This window comes from Styela clava, chromosome 9, assembly GCF_964204865.1.
Source record: "Styela clava chromosome 9, kaStyClav1.hap1.2, whole genome shotgun sequence".
Lineage (NCBI taxonomy): Eukaryota > Metazoa > Chordata > Ascidiacea > Stolidobranchia > Styelidae > Styela > Styela clava.
Genome location: NC_135258.1, coordinates 8,358,112 through 8,374,277, shown reverse-complemented (window position 1 = coordinate 8,374,277; position 16,166 = coordinate 8,358,112). Strand labels below are relative to the sequence as shown.

Here is a 16,166-nt window from a genome sequence, read left to right as displayed (position 1 = left end):
GGTTGCCATTGGTTTGTATTTAAAAGTATGGACTTTTTACTAGGATGATTTTGTGCTGCGCAAAATATTCGAATCCATGACCGATACCACTACTTAAAATGCCTTACCGTGTTAATTTAATTCTATTATCATAACTCAAATGTTGGTAAATCGGACAGTTTACCACACATTTGAAGGCCACAGATCGCCGTTGCATTTTAGAATTATTAGTTTTATTATTTTGTAAACACGAATCCGAAATTAGTTATAATTGGGCAGTTTACCACGTATTTCATGTCCACAAATACCCGTTGTATTTGGCATTAATACTTTCATTATTTTATCAATATGAAAATAGGAATCAATATTTAATAATATCGGTCAGTTTACTACACATTTTATGTCCACAGATTGTCGATACAACCATGAGTTACGTTGAACAGAATTAAATTAATACGGCATGACATTTTAAATGCTGGTACCAGTCATGGATTGGATTATTTTGCGCAACAAAAAATCATCCTGGAAAGGATCGATACTTTTAACTATCGTTATCAGAATTATTTGCCTAAAATTATTTTCTAATAAATCGACTTGTTTTTCCAACTTGTGACAATTTATTGGATATCGTAACAATTACGGCTATAAATACCGTATTTCCCGGCTAAAGAGTCCACATGGCAAATAGGACGATGTCTATTTTTAGCACTCAAAAAAGGGGTTTTCCCCTATAGGCCTCCAATAAGACGGGTAGAAAAATTCGCTAATAATTTTATATGTTTAGAACCAGATCATGTTAGTTTGGTAGAATCATACTCACAGAATTAACTATTTTTAACAATTGAGCGGTAAATTTAAGTTGTAAAGCGCCAATCATTTTGGACAACCTATTAACCCGAATGTTGAAATAATTTTGGAATGTGATAAGTACTACACTGTACGTCCACGGGTTATTTCACAGCTGTGTTTTCCTGTCCATGTCGTGTTTTGCTGAATCGGCAAAACGAAAGGGTCACAAATCACTTTATCTCGGTGGCCGTGTTTCTCTTTAAAGTAACGATAACCAGCCTGCGATTAAATATCATGATTGGCAGACCCTAAGACCCAAATATAAGGTTACACAAATCATGCTTGAGAAGACTCATGCGAATAAAAAGCAGGCCACATAGAAATAAAAGAAACATACTTTCTCAATTTTTCGACGTAATGGAAATGAATTTGTAAATTAAAAGCCTCGTACACGAATGTCGGCAATGTCCACCCACGCAAACGTGCAAATGTGTCGCAACACTATGCGACGTACGGTCGCACAGAATATAAACAATCAAAGTGCCGATTTAAAAAGTCGTTTAAAGATTCCCGTAAAACGAAACACCACGTTTACGGCGAAAAGTGGCTACTATTCGGAATTATTCGAAAATCAGCCGAAAAGGTATTCGAATACCTTGATATTCGAATACATTCGAATATTCGATTCGTTTTGGACAACCCTGGTTAGGGTAATACTGTACTAATGTTGAACTACTGGGTCAAGCGAAGTAAATGCCATGTAACTATTCAAATAACATCAAACAAAACTATGATGCGAAATTATTATGTTTTTTTTTAAATTTCTTCTGGTGCAAAATGAAATCCTTGATGAACACGTTTAGGTAAAATCAAACCTACTCAATTTTTAACTAAGCTGGTACCCGTCAGTGGTAGGATTCAATTTTCTTGTCAGCCAGCTCCATCACAGAAAATTTGCGTGTTTTTTTTTTGACATCACTCAAACAACTGCTATCTGGTTGATGCATGAAAAGATGCAAGTGTAGCTGTATAACATGGGTAGGATGGAGATTTGAGTGTCAAGAATTAGCATGTCTCCGAAGAAGCATTTTTTCTATCATACATAGCGATTTTTCTTAGCTTGAAACACTTTCAAGATCCTTGAAAACCACGTTTTTTGGCTTCTAGCAAAAAATACATCAAATTCAATGTTTTGTCAAATTACAAGTCTGTTCTAATGTGTCTGTGAACATCTTTAGGAATTTTTTTCCCTTATTATATTTACAGTTTAGTTTTTTTAACTTCAGCAAAACTGTGAAAATGATTTCATTCTTTTTCAATTCAGATATGAATATCGATCTGATCCTGATTGGGACAGGTTCAGAGGAAATCGAAGCCCTCCAGGAGGAAGAAATGTGAGTTATTTATCATAATATATAGCTTATATACACATACCGGTATATTTGTATAAGAATATCAAGGGCGTGGCTAGGAATTTTCAAAGGCGGTGTTCTGGAATTTTTAATGGCCAAATTAAATCAAAACAGCTGGCGGTTCTGGCTAGAGGCCAAAAAAACGAAGTTTTCAAGTATCTTGAGGGTTTCAATCTACGAAAAATCACTATGTATGATAAAAAAAATGCTTCTTCATTTCTTGACATTTCATTAAAAAATTATTCTGACATTCATTCGGTAATAGTTATTCCTATATATCGTTTACTTGGTATTATTTTTTGTTATCACTCAAATAACGCTTACTCTGGGACTGGGAACTTATGGTACATACTATTTCCCTGGTGGCATTACTGCTGTGAATATGAAATCTGTTTTGTACATTTCACTCAGAGCAAATTTAGTTCATCTATCAGTTATCATTTCAGGCCAGGTGGTGGGGCAGAGAGGCTTTGAAAATATAATATGCTCTTGTAGTCTAGGCATTTGGGTAATTTCGAAAAAACTATACTCTTCAATAATAACAATATTGGGATAACTCAACTCCCGAGTCATAAATCTAAAATAGATACAAGAACCTTGGTTGTCTATAACCCAGATTTGTGCTCTGTGACTTCCTTTTCTCATTAAAACTATGTGTTCATTTTACTCCCTTAATTTTGCTGCGATTTTTTTACTTGCTGTGAATAATTACCTTGACTATTGTGTCCTATGGTGGATATGATTTTAAAACAGTAAACTAAACACTAATTTTTCTGAATGTTTTATGTACTTGATATTAATCCATTACTCTATTGTTAAGTTTGAACTGCTTTTCTAAGGTTAAGTCATCTCATAAAGCAGTTCGTTGGGTTACTGGTTTAGTCTCCACCTCTACCATGTATTTGAATGTTCTGAAGTAGTCCATTTAAGCGAAAAATTATAATATGGGCCATTCCAAGCAAAAGTTGAATTCCATCAATTTTTAAAAAGTGTAGTGAAAGTAATTTTTTTTATTTTTGATATCAAAAGACATTGGAATTTTATTGGACTGCATTCATTTCATCGAACAATTTAAAATTTCACCCAGGTTTTTCATGGTTTATAAAAAATGGCCTGAAATGCAGAAATTTTAGTATAATTGACATATTTTGTGATGATTCCTGATACAAAGTGTTTGATTGTGTGGTACAGTTATTTCATATGGAATTGACGCACTGGATTTAAGTTAATAAAGTTTGAATGTTTGCAGTGCTGTAGAACATTTCTTCACCCATTTAACGATTTATTACCAGAATTTCAAGAGATGATAGATGCCGCTATTCCGAAGTGGAAAAATGTCCGTAGTGTCACGTCCTGTAGTGTCACATACAATATGCACATTATTGACATGGATTTACAGTGTTACATTAAGTAACTTGAGCAACACATAGAGGGGTAGTTCAGCTACTGCACCAGAAAATATTATGGGCTCCTAGTGCCGCCTCCTACCGTACCATCACAAAAATTTACAGCACAACACAACGTACTGTTAGTGCATGGTGGATTTGCCGTCCTGTAGTGTCACGCTATATTTTACTATATTTTTTTTATCTACTAAGTAAGGTTGGGTGTAACTTTTGTGCAATTTTTTACATATTCAATAAAGCAACTGATTGGACAATGAAACAAAACATGTAGCTGAAAATGTGAAAATATATTGAATTTAACAACATGCAAAATTTCTGGAATTGTCCTGTAGTGTCACTTGGAATAGCCCATATATGTCAATTTTTTTTACAAGAAAGCCTATAATATTAGTTGAAATGTGAATTAAGATAGTGAGAGGTTCAAATAATCTTCTCATCAGCTGAAGACTGACAAATATACTGGGGTCCCATGATGCGCCACAATTTCTACCTTCAATAGATCTTTGTTAAGAGCTTGATTTTCAAAATTAACTCAATTTCCTTGCTTCTCCTATCCTAGCTCTGCCTAGCAAGCCATATTTCTCATGGCTAAAGCAGTATTTCTCACCATTGTAAAATGAATGCAAACATAAAAATTTTATCACCTTATAATTATTGTCACCATGCGTATGGCGTAACTGGGATATATGGTTATATAGAACATTCTCTCAGGCAATGTTCTCACAGTCGTATGAAGAGTTTTTTTATTACACAAGTTGAAATTTTTTGTTTGAAAATTTTTTTTAGATTTTCACTGTAAAGTATAAATTTCAGTTTTGACTTCCAACATTTAATATTGTTACAAATTTACACAATCGGAAATTTTTCACTCATTTGTACTGAAATCTCTGTCTCAACAATTTTAAACACTGGTTTCTTTGAATACCAGGTTTTTACTGGATACAGAAGTAGTTTTAGGTTGTGTAGCAGTTTCTTTTGGGTTTGATCGCCGCTTTTGCCAGGCCTCTGGATCTTGTGATTCAGACTCGACACTGTCTGGCACATGTGTGTGAAGAGTGAGACGTGGTGTCGGTGACAGGGCATTTTGTCGACACGTGCATTGTGGTTGTTCATGAACAGTAATTTTAGGTGGTCCATTGGTTTCATTATTCTGTTGAGTTTTTTGATTGACATCTTTTGATCCTGTCACTGTGTGTCGTTGTTGTGATGAAGACCCCCCACGCTTGGGGGCTTTATTCTCCTGTGAAACCTGTTGTTTTCCTGCTACGATAGCTGTGAACGCTGTCATACTTCCTTGAAAAGCCAGCATAGATGTTGCTGTTGTGTGAAGGTTTGGTGCACTTGGACTTTTACTGAGGTTACTATCGTCTACAGATAAGGTGGAGTTGTGTTGAGCATCTGAAAATGTAAAATTAAATTCTGGAGTGATTAATCTCAGTCATTAAACAAAGCTAACTTCTTAACTTTTTAATTTACGTGATATATTGCACCATGTCTGACTCGAACAGTCCACTTAATTATGCCCATTTTATTCAAAATAAGAAAACACATTTTCAAATAATAATTGTTGCTACTTTTAATCGGAAGAGTCTTTTGGATTTTTTCTATAACAAAGTGATGCATTGTTTGCTTTACATTTCAGTTTAAAGTTTATTAATCTAATTATTCTTTCAATGTACATTAAAAAATATTTCAGTTTGGTTAGTTATTTGACTAATTTGAAGTTGATAATTTTATATTCATTGGAATAAAATACAAAAGTACTCTGTGCTATGGCCTGTTACTAGTGATTGAAAATAATTTCTTGGTGCGGCACTAATTGATATGTATGTGCTTTATATGTGGTTTCCTAAGGTCAAAATGTTGTGATTTTCTTTCCATAATTAATTCAATTTATTTGCCTTTTACCAAAGCATAGCAAATTATATTATATGGTAGTTGATTGACAGGTACAGGCAGTCCCAAAAGAGATTACATAATTTTGCTTTCTCTAGTGTGTGGTCATTTCAAATTTTTAAAATCTTCACGTGTTGTTAAATTTATTTGAACGGATTTTTCTTTTTCAGTACTTGACATTCATTGATTATAGTAATTTTATGGTGAATAAAAGTTTTTAATTTTTGGATAATTGAAATATGAATATTATGGGAAATTGATGGACATAACTTGATAATCATCAAAATACATTATGAAAAGTGTTATTATTGAAATATATTTTGGACAAGATTGAAATTCAAAAATTAAGGATTTGCCCAACGTCAAATTTATTGTTTTACTAATTACGATAAGTTTGGTACTTTTACTTGCAGTAATAATCTTTGGATTTAAATGCATACACACATGAACCATACATTATTATAGTATTTGAATCTGGCTGCAAGAATGCTATTTATACACAAAACCATTTATAGGCGATCTTATTTAACTTGAATAATTGGAGAATACAATGTAATATAGAATGTTTTGTTACAGTATGATCAAATGGAATATTCAAAAATTGAAAGGATTTGGAGAGAATAAAAATGTCAAACTTTTAGATACTTTAAATCGAATTTCATACAATAATAAATATTTGCAGTTTTTTTATTTCTATATAAATTTTTCTCTTGAATACTGTACATATAGTATTTAAGAAAAAAGGTTAACAAAATCAATCATATTTTTATTCGTACAGATTTTCATTATATTCAATAAAATTGCATAGTTACCCGTAATTGCACTTATATTTTCAATAGTCTATAACATTTGTTTTACTATCTATATTCAACAAATAATTTTAAACGAACGTTTTTTCCTATGAGATGTGGTCGGAGGTATGATTGGATTACTTCTGAGTTCTGATACACCGAGAAATCCTATTCCTGTCTGACAAGGGTGGCAATCACAGTTTGGTGACAACTGCCGTGGACTGCATTCCATGGATTTTGACATATCTGTAAAGAAGCAATTGGTTGTTAGGTTGACGATTATTAAAGCTCTCCAGCTCTTACATGGTGTCGTCTACATTAATAGGCTTATCACTAGCGTGTATGAAAAATATCAAGATAACCAAAGGTTTAAAACAGCAAAAGTCATGAATGTTATTCTCCAAAGAAATGTTTCTTTTGAATATTTTCTTTTTGGGAAATTTGTTACGAATGTATATACTTACTATGTGGAAAAGGAAATTTTCTGATTTGCCAGTTCCCCCACACAACCAGATGATTTATTGGAATTGCTTGCATCAATTTCAACTAAGTTCACATTGACTAAGTACTTTAAGATATTCTTACTTTGGTCATGATGTTTTTTCTTCGTTCCGAATCTTCTGTCATGTCGGGGGCTTGTGCTTCCTGACCGAGGAGGACGATGACTTGAAAGACTAGGTCTTGATGATGAACTTAATCTTGGATTTGTTGTGCATGTTCCAATAACTACATTCATATTATCAATTTCTATTGTTACTGATTATTAAAGTCTGTTGATTATTTCCAATTATAAGTTTATATAAATCTGCAAAGAATGAGGGAAAAGGTGAATGCTCACGATCTTAGGGCCCTTTGAAGCCTTAAGCCTATCGTAATTGGGATTATCGTTGGATACAGACTCATTTTTTTATTGAAGTTAAATGTGAATGATTAATGATAATAAATAAGACCCGCACCCCAAGTACGCAATGTCTCAAAGAATCAAATTTATTTGCTTTTGTTTTGTTGGCCATCTGAATTACACCAAGTATATATAATTGGCCATTCAAGAGTCGAACCTTAGCAAATATGAAAGTTGGAAGAAATAATTGCAGGCCATCACCTGCGAAATTTGAGATAACAGAATATAATACCGTCGCTGACAATATTTCAGCCGGTTTCCGCGCTGCCGACTCTCTCAGCTCTCACTTTCCAAACCAACGTCCGTTTTTACAGACTCGAACCTGCGAACCCACGCAGAGTAATCAGAGGTGCGGTGGCGAGCGTATTCGTGAAACTTGCACGATAAGCCACACCGCCGAGGAAGAAGAAATTGCTGGCCATCGCCTGCGAAATCTGAGATATCAGAAAAAATTACCGTCTTTGACAAGATTTCAGCCGGTTTCCGCGGTACGCACTATGCGCTATCGATGTGCAACTCTCTCTTTTCAAACCAGCAACGTTCGTTTTATCAGACAGCAATGGCTACTACCTTCCGCCAGCACACAAAACCTAGAATAAAAATTCTAATAGGCATAACATTGATAACAGAGTCTTGACAGGAATTTAAAGATAATGAATGACACTTTTCACTTATAACCTTGTCTTCGTGAAATATGCATTATTTGTTTAAAAATATATAATCAGGTTGTGTTCACAAGTATCCAATTTTCTTTCATGTGTGTTGAAGTCCATCGACTGTCTATAAATAAATTATATTGCTCGCATATCTGTCTTCCACACAATACCATAAACTACGTCTATAAATATGCAAGAAATAATTGCAAAACTATAATTGTATCTGAACTGATTACTGACAACAGCAAGCTTATGCCAGGGGAGATGACTCTGGTGATCGTATGTGTGGTCGTATCGCTCCCCTGTCTACACCGAAAACTTTTGAGTATGTTGTTGTATATTATTGTTGCAATTCTCGTTTTTTTCTGGTTGACGGAAAATAAATCTCTCGCTCTATTTCGGCCCAACCCGTTTGCAATTAGCGTGATATCGTCGATCTCAACCCATACATCCATCACCTTGCTAAAACGAATTGAAAGCGTGTTAGGGTTCCAAAGCTGGAAAAATAATTTGAAAAATTGAGGAGATCGTGTGCGGATCGATATCCGATTCCCAAGTGGATATTTGAATGTTTAAATTAAAACGAACTTTTACCTTGGATACGAGCTTTATGTGGTTTAGAATGAATGAAATATTCAACTATGATACGTGATTGTTTAAACATATCCGAGTGGGTTATTTTAAGTTGCTTATATTCGTTTTGCAGTTGGCGTTGTTTCGCATGGGCCAGACGGTCGAAATTGGCGAGATCAGACTTTGTTAAGCCGCTTAGATTTATGGGTGACATGCTTGTCAAGCGTGCGTCAGATGGTGATCTCTTAATGTAAATTGGTTTGACGTACCGATGTCCAACGATGATTGGGACATCCGAATTCCCCAATCTGTGTTGCAAAGTGTTATTATGATTTTGTTTGTATCGGGCTACGACCAAATCTGGATAATTAAATGTGTCCTTAGAATTCCGTTTTTTTTAATTTGAAATTGATTCCGTTTTAATTGAGAATTCTATTTTCACCATCTGTTGTTGACTTTTTCTGAAACTAAGCATACGGATATCTCATTCGAAAATTTTACTGATTCATTTATATGCTAGCGATAGGCAATATATACCAGCGTATATTATTTACTAGGTGTCATATTATGCTCCGAGGGAGCGGATCGCTCGCATACCAATCGTATTTTAATGTTCACAATGTTCACATGTTTAGATCTGAAAACGCATATTTCGAATTTGCAATTCATTAGTTTTATTATCGTTATCGCGTGCTGTTTTTGCTATACGACTTGTCAGTTTGCTATTGAAACAGACTTATTTTTCAAAGTTTCGTTCCAAGTAAATCCTACCGAACTAAATAAATATACCTTGTCTGAATATGACTTTAAAAAGATATGCAAATTGGCATTGTTTAAAAATTCCTATCAGTGACTATTCCTTGCGGACTATCTATTTCTTATATTTCACTTTCTACTTATGCAAACTCTGTTTTCTCCCATACTGCTGACTAATATAACTTTGAATATGCACTAAGAGCCGTTCCGAGAAAGCCAATGCCGCCATCTGCTCAAACACCGACTTTTCATTCGTGAAATATTCAATTTGATTACCGTATGGAGTAGGATTGCATTCGCGTTTTCTTTTACATTGATTCCGTTGGCAACGAAGTCTCCTTGCTCGTGAATAATGAATGGCTTTTTACCAAGCGACAGGATAATGATTCCTAATTGCCCCTTATTGCGTTTGTTTTACCCTAAAGATGATATTTTAGTCAGCGACTTTCTCTTTTAACTAACTTGCAATAAAGAGGATATAGTAAAAACACTTAATACGGTTTCAAAGCGATCTTACTTAGTAAGAGTTAGCTGCCAAAAATTTGCATATTTTGTTTTAATTTTCGTGACCTCTAGCAAATGTATCGACATTTTAATTTTTTAAGTGTTCAAAACCTCGACTATTATCGTCGTAGGTTAGTGTATTGCATTTTTTTAAATATTTATTTGCTGTCGGCTTGTCGGAGCCTCTCGTTCTTTTGCCGAGAGTCGCGTTTGGATTTTAGTTCATAGGCTGATTATTGTTCACACCTAAAAAAAATATGGACGCCGAAAATGTGAAGAGTTTTTTATCATATCATGCCTGTGTTGTCGCACTTTGCTCTCGCTCTTATGAGTTATGAAAAAAGTTGTCTTCACACAAAGGCGCGAATAACGAACAATTATAAATAGTAGCGTTATAATATGAACGATAGATATCACCTGGCGAATAAATAAGTCTGAGGTTTATAGCATAAGGCTTCTAGCATTTATATGGACGCTGTTTTATGGTGCCTAAAACAATTAAGAGTTTCTACCCCATTTTTGTAATTTTCTTAGCGTGGGATGTCTATGGCACTTTAGGCCCCGTGTTCATTCGGGAGAACGGTATTTTGATACTTTTATGCGGCCGTCTATCAAGACGTAAATATCAAATTCTCATTATCACGGTGCAATTTAGGGAACGCATGGAAACGTGTATTGTGCTATCTGAAAGAAAAAAAAAACGGGAATAAAATTTTACCAGTTAGCGAAATAAAAGTATAAAAAATTTATTAGCGGTATAGAAATTATTTAACCCCGTGTCCCCGTGTTTTAACCTTGGAAATCGTAAACCATAAAGAGGTTTTTCTGAATAACATATCCGCCCTTTGGCATGAATAATTGACGGCAAGTGACGGGATTTATACATAATAGCAAGCGCATGTTTTCGTCTGCGTGTGATAGGTTTTCATAACATTTAGTGCGACCAAGTCTGTTCTATTTATCAATATTCACAACGAAAACAAAACAAGTTTAGTTGAATTTCCATTCATCTATAAGGGGCTGATTGAGGGCGTGACGCTCATCTGGAATTAAATCACTGACCATCGGAAATACGTAATTCGCCGTTACCATAGAAACAGCTGTCTTTTAGGGATATTGGTTGTATTGGATATTGGAGTATTGGTTGAAAACAACATTTGTTTCTGGTTAATTGGGTGAATGTGAGAAACATGTTTCTGCATATCTAGTCCATATATCTGAAACCAATAACTCGTAAACTGTTTCTATACCAGTAATACCATATGGGATGGCTTCGTCTTTCTGTCTCCCCAGATAAATATATTTTTTTTTTGGGAGTCGTTGATATTGTATAAAAAAAATTTAATGACATTCATTGTAGTATATGTAACCTTATTACAGACTTATTTAACTTGTATGTATACCATAAATGGAATTTAGGATAAATTTAATGTTTTTAAAAGTAAACATATATTAATTACTGAATCAATTGACAAATTGTGGGGTAGGAAATTCAAATGGCTGCAGTGCTATATATCTTGAAGTTGAAAAATGGGTTCAATTTGTAATAGGCAACTATCAATCTAATTGAAATGTTTTGATCTTTAGCTATTTGTGATACATACATCAATTATATTAGAAATTGTTTTGAATCATATTGTGACAAAGTTCTCATGCATAATTCATGTTCAAACGTCACTATTCATAATTGGTAAAACTGAGGCATAAAAGGATTTGTTCTTGTCTTTATTCAAGACTGAGGTGTAGTTTCTTTTATAAAATTCAATATTTGACATGGTTTTATAGTTAATCTGTCATGAAAGAGTTTTACGTCTTATGTTAAATACTATGGATATTTTTAGATGGAAATAAAAATGCAGATATTTTTTATATTTGTAAGCGGTAAGCTATTACATATCATCTCGGGTCAAATCTCTTGTTCCCCACTCTACCCAGGGTGTGGCAATGTGGGTATTCAATGTCTAAACGAAAAGCTTTGGGTCCTTCCTAATATTAATATCTTTTCATGAAACTTTCGATATCAGTGGCTGCTTCTATAAGATTTTGTTGTCAATGTTTGAACATGTCATTGTTTGATGAGACATATAATAAAAATTATTACTAACTTATTTGTTTTAGTTAAAAATCGATACAAAAATGACTATTAATTTTAGTATCCATGTTTTTGTTTTTCTGGCTTGAGATTTAGTTGAGTTTTTTATTTTTTTTATTTCTGAAATATAGTTTGATTTATAATTTTTTATTTTCCCATTTTATTTTCAGAGAGAAATGTATGACAGATACGAACGTAGGTCACCAGATCAAGGTGTTTATGTCTATGATATGCCTGGAGAACAACCATCGGCCCAACCACGAAATGATGATAGGGATTGGAGAGAGAGAAGAAGTCCAATCGAAAGATCTCCTGATCGTCATGTTATAATAGAAAGGTCTCCACCTCGCCGCGAACCCTCACCAGAAAGATACAGAAATTCACCAGATTATCGTAGATCCTTGGAAAGGTATTCACCTGACAGAAGGCGATCTTTATCACCACCAGATCGAAGAAAGAATGATTATAAAGAGTAAGTTGCATTCAGAAAATAATTTTGGGGTAAAATATATTATTTTCATATAGGACTGACTACACTTACAACCAAATTTTGCTATAAAGTTTTAAAACAGTGGAAATTGCCAATTGTAATTTATTATCAATTATACAGATGTATGAATCAAATTAATTGGTGCATTTTTTTTCATTTTGCAAGTTCTAGCATAATTTTTCGAATTCTTTGATAAATCCGAAAAATTTTATGAGAACATTGGAAATTTTGAGTCGATTGTTACCTATTTTTCAGGCAAATTCTGATAATTGATGTTGTTTTGTTAAATTTTCTATTCAGTTCTCCAAGGGATCGTTACAATGATAGACGTAGATCATCAAGGTCGCCACCACCTCCTGGCGAAGACGGTTACGTACAGGAATCATCTGTCATTTCAATCGCTCGAATTCCACATGACATCACCGAAACTGAAGTATTGAGGCATTTAAAATGTTTAGATAAATCTAAATTTGTTTGTGGAAAATTGAAGAAATATGAAAAAATATTGAATTCAGTATTAATGTTTTAAAGATCTTAGGTTTTGTTGGGAAACGTGGAACGGCTTACGAGAACTATTTACGTACACTTTGTCAGGTTTTTAATAATTAAATGATTATTCAGATACGATATGAACTGCAAGTGTTCGGGGCTCCTGTTATCAGTGTTGAATTGGAAACGCCTCCAGGTGATGAAATTTATGGTATAATTGTGAATTCATGGAAGTTGTTTATCCACTGATCATATGCGAACGTGGTTTCATGATTGTGCTTTTAGTTGGCCACTGTTGTTGGAAATTCCACCTATTTTTCTATCAAAGAAGTTCATGGCTTCTTTAGTAGAAGGCAACAAGCAACATTCATTGATTTGGAGACCATTCTTGGAAATCTATAACCATTGTCTATGTGTAGATTTTTGTTACCATGTTCGTGTATTATTCTTACCCCAGTCCACTTTTCCTAATAACGATTAGTATCACGGTCATATAAAATGATACAGGAATTATCATGACTATTTTAGCATGAAAATAGTCCTATGTTATGTAATACGAGGCTTTGAGCCTTTCGCAGTGGCCGAAATTTTTGCCACTGACTTTGGATCAACAACTAGGCTTAAGAAGTTACTTGTTCTAAATAAGGTAAGTTTTGAAAGGAATCTGGGAAAATATATTCATCCTCGCGGAGAGTCGTCACGAAATTCATCTTGCTTTGAGTCCTATCAGTTGTTTCATTCTTTTTGCATTGGAAATCTCACAGGTCCCGAGGATCCGAGAGAAAAAGTCTGTTTCGTGGAATTTTCTGAACTCGATGATGCCATCAGGTGGATGCAACAGCAGAAGGTTGTTTGTTTTTCATCTTATTTCAATGTCTTTGTCTTTATTTCAAATATTATGGCAGTTATGCACAGGTAAAGAGAGTCACATAGAACTCAGTCGAAGTGGATATTTTCAGATGAATGGCATGAATTAAGGATTGCTTATACTGTACAAAGAAACTAGCAAAGCAGCGTTTGCAGATATATAATGAAAAAATACGAGTCTACGGCAGAGGAAGAGAATATACAGTTTTAGTACAAGAAACATAGCATGCAGAATTGATGAAGTTGGAAGTAAAGTCTTGCAATAAAGACTCTTTCATTCACAAATTTAGCACTTCAGAAAGTGGTGTCAAATCAAGAAGTCGAAAACAGGATCCTACAATTTGTATTGGCTGCGTCATTTTATTTTCCTTTCTTGAAAATCGAGTTGTCTATGCTTTTATCGTTATCGAATTTTACTAACAATATTTTCTTAATTTTTCTATTATTGCTTCAATGGCGATACAGGGAGTGCTATACATAAATGGAGCTCCTCTCTTACTTTCGTACTCTGACCGTCAACCGCAAAATGTTCCGAGAGGAGAGAGACGCCATGATCGGGACCGTTACGATAGACGAAGAAGCGGAAGTAGGGAGAAACGAAGCGATAGTCGAGACCGTCGTGATTATGATCGCGATAGAAGGGGAGGTAGTCGGGAACGACGTGACCATGACAGAGATAGAAAGGATTACTATGATCGAACAAAACGGGATCGACATGATCACAGTTCGGAGAGAGGTAGACGAGACCGTGATAAACGTGACGATCATGATCGAAGAAGAGATTCATTTGACAGACGAGACGGAGAGAGGGTAAGATGAATTAAATCGAACTCAATTTTTGAAATTTCAAGTTGTTTTATGCTATCACCTACTCCCTCCCATAAAGCTGTAAACAACCAGATACTGATATGAAGTGAGCAAGGAAGTGGAGTAGAATGCAATGTCCTTTTTCCAATCTTCCTGGAGTCAAGTTGTAGCTTTGAATACCCTGCAGTTTGTTAAGAATTTGAGACTTAATGGTAAGAAATCGAAAATCAACAAAAATTACTTGGTAGTTTACATGATCGTTCTTTTTACAGGACAGATTTCGGCATCCGGCAAGAACAAACAAAAAGACAGACAGTAAGTCACTTGCAATACAAAGTAATATATAGTAATATAAATGTAGAGACTGATACAGTAAAGATTTAGAGTCATGTTTAATCTTCAGTGATAACTAGGTTTTTTGATATTTCATATTGGTGTACCATGGTCGTACTAATCCTTTTTTTATACATTGCTCACTTTGCCTATATTACACCTACCATTTCAGTATGCCTAAAAACTATGTTTCTCTCAGTTGGTTAATCATTTATCTTGTGATATCCACAATCTCTGACAAGTTTATAATGTGATTATGTATTACAGTAATACAAATAACTAAACAATATTGGTAAAACTACACCGAATACAAAGTTATGTTTCTGTATTTAACCCCCATAAACAACCAGAGCATTTCTTTCTTGGTTGGGAAGCACAGACTAAATTAGACATAATATAATTGAAATGTTTTCTATAATTTTTCAGCTATGATTGTGATGGGACTGGATCGGAATACGACTGTGCCAACTATCAGAGCTTCATTTGAATATATTACACATTTTAAAATTGTCGACATTCGACTTGTTAAAGATAAATTTGGAGTTCCTAGAGGATTTTGCTTCGTTCAATGGGAAACTGTAGATGTATGCGCATCTTATTTTTGATTTTATGAATGATTGAGGATCTTCCATTTTAAAAATTATTATATTGGGCAATGAATACTCATAACATGACCTACAAGGCCTTTATCTAATCTCTTATTTGCGCTCCAGAAGCATGTGCACCAAGATGGCGCACAAGCTGAGCCCTAACCTGGTACAATAATATGTTCAGGTTGTGCGCCATCTTGGTGCACATACTTCGGTAGCACCCTCTTATTATTTCATATGCGAAAATTTTAGAATGTATTTGAAATAGTTGATTGTTAGTATATTTAACTATGCTGAATTTGAATCATGATATTTGAATCATGATTTGTGTAAAATTTCAATTTGGAAAAAAAAGTATTTGTAAAAATAAATGATGGTTATGGTATGTGAGATTGGTTTTGCTAAAGATTGCATACATATCTCACTGTTTTTAATTGTATTCTTGCTTTGTATTATTCTGGTGTTCAGGTTTTAGGATCTTTGAAACTATACTTTGGTATTGCTTACAGTTGATATTGTATATTTTACTCTATTTATTCAGGAATGTTCACAAGTGCTTGAATATCTGAAAACTGCAACACCGAAGTTTAATATAGATGGCAAACAAGTTGTACTTGACTACAGTCAACCGCGCCAACCTGAACCACAAGCATCATCAACATCAGCTAACGCAGCTGCTGCCGCTATTGAAGCTGCTAAATGGTCGAGAGTTGGGGTGAGTTACTGAAACATATTACTTCGGACGATAGATAGCAAAAGCAGGCCAAATACTTTACTTATTTATATAAATTTTTAGTTTGCCACACTCTCCTTTAGGAGCTGATTAACACATTAA

At 34.3% G+C, this 16,166-nt stretch overlaps 2 protein-coding genes across 2 annotated transcripts in view; one reads left to right on the top strand and one right to left on the bottom strand.

The window, feature by feature from the left end:
- LOC120338972 (RNA-binding protein 5-like) overlaps positions 1-16,166 on the top strand; it is a 33,038-nt gene that overhangs the window by 2,750 nt on the left and 14,122 nt on the right. Inside the window, exons 2-10 of the mRNA XM_039406996.2 lie at positions 2,093-2,162; positions 11,926-12,227; positions 12,546-12,678; positions 12,867-12,930; positions 13,499-13,581; positions 14,067-14,411; positions 14,681-14,723; positions 15,168-15,325; positions 15,873-16,046. Coding sequence (XP_039262930.2) covers positions 2,093-2,162; positions 11,926-12,227; positions 12,546-12,678; positions 12,867-12,930; positions 13,499-13,581; positions 14,067-14,411; positions 14,681-14,723; positions 15,168-15,325; positions 15,873-16,046 — 1,372 coding nt within the window. The remainder of the gene's footprint in view (positions 1-2,092; positions 2,163-11,925; positions 12,228-12,545; positions 12,679-12,866; positions 12,931-13,498; positions 13,582-14,066; positions 14,412-14,680; positions 14,724-15,167; positions 15,326-15,872; positions 16,047-16,166) is intronic.
- On the bottom strand, positions 4,216-7,189 carry LOC120338973 (uncharacterized). Its single transcript, XM_039406997.2, has 3 exons — positions 6,859-7,189; positions 6,373-6,519; positions 4,216-4,984 (listed from the first exon to the last, which is right to left on the bottom strand). The coding sequence occupies exons 1-3, from the start codon at positions 7,007-7,009 to the stop codon at positions 4,488-4,490; spliced, it is 795 nt and encodes a 264-aa protein (XP_039262931.2). The 5' UTR covers positions 7,010-7,189; the 3' UTR covers positions 4,216-4,487.

Excerpts from the sequence above, each read along its gene's own strand:
- LOC120338973 (XM_039406997.2), bottom strand. The coding sequence starts at position 7,009 with ATGAATGTAGTTATTGGAACATGCACAACAAATCCAAGATTAAGTTCA. Across the intron at positions 6,520-6,858 it reads GAAAAAACATCATGACCAAA|ATATGTCAAAATCCATGGAA; the intron begins GTAAGAATATCT and ends GCTTCTTTACAG. Across the intron at positions 4,985-6,372 it reads CACATCTCATAGGAAAAAAC|ATGCTCAACACAACTCCACC; the intron begins GTTCGTTTAAAA and ends TTACATTTTCAG.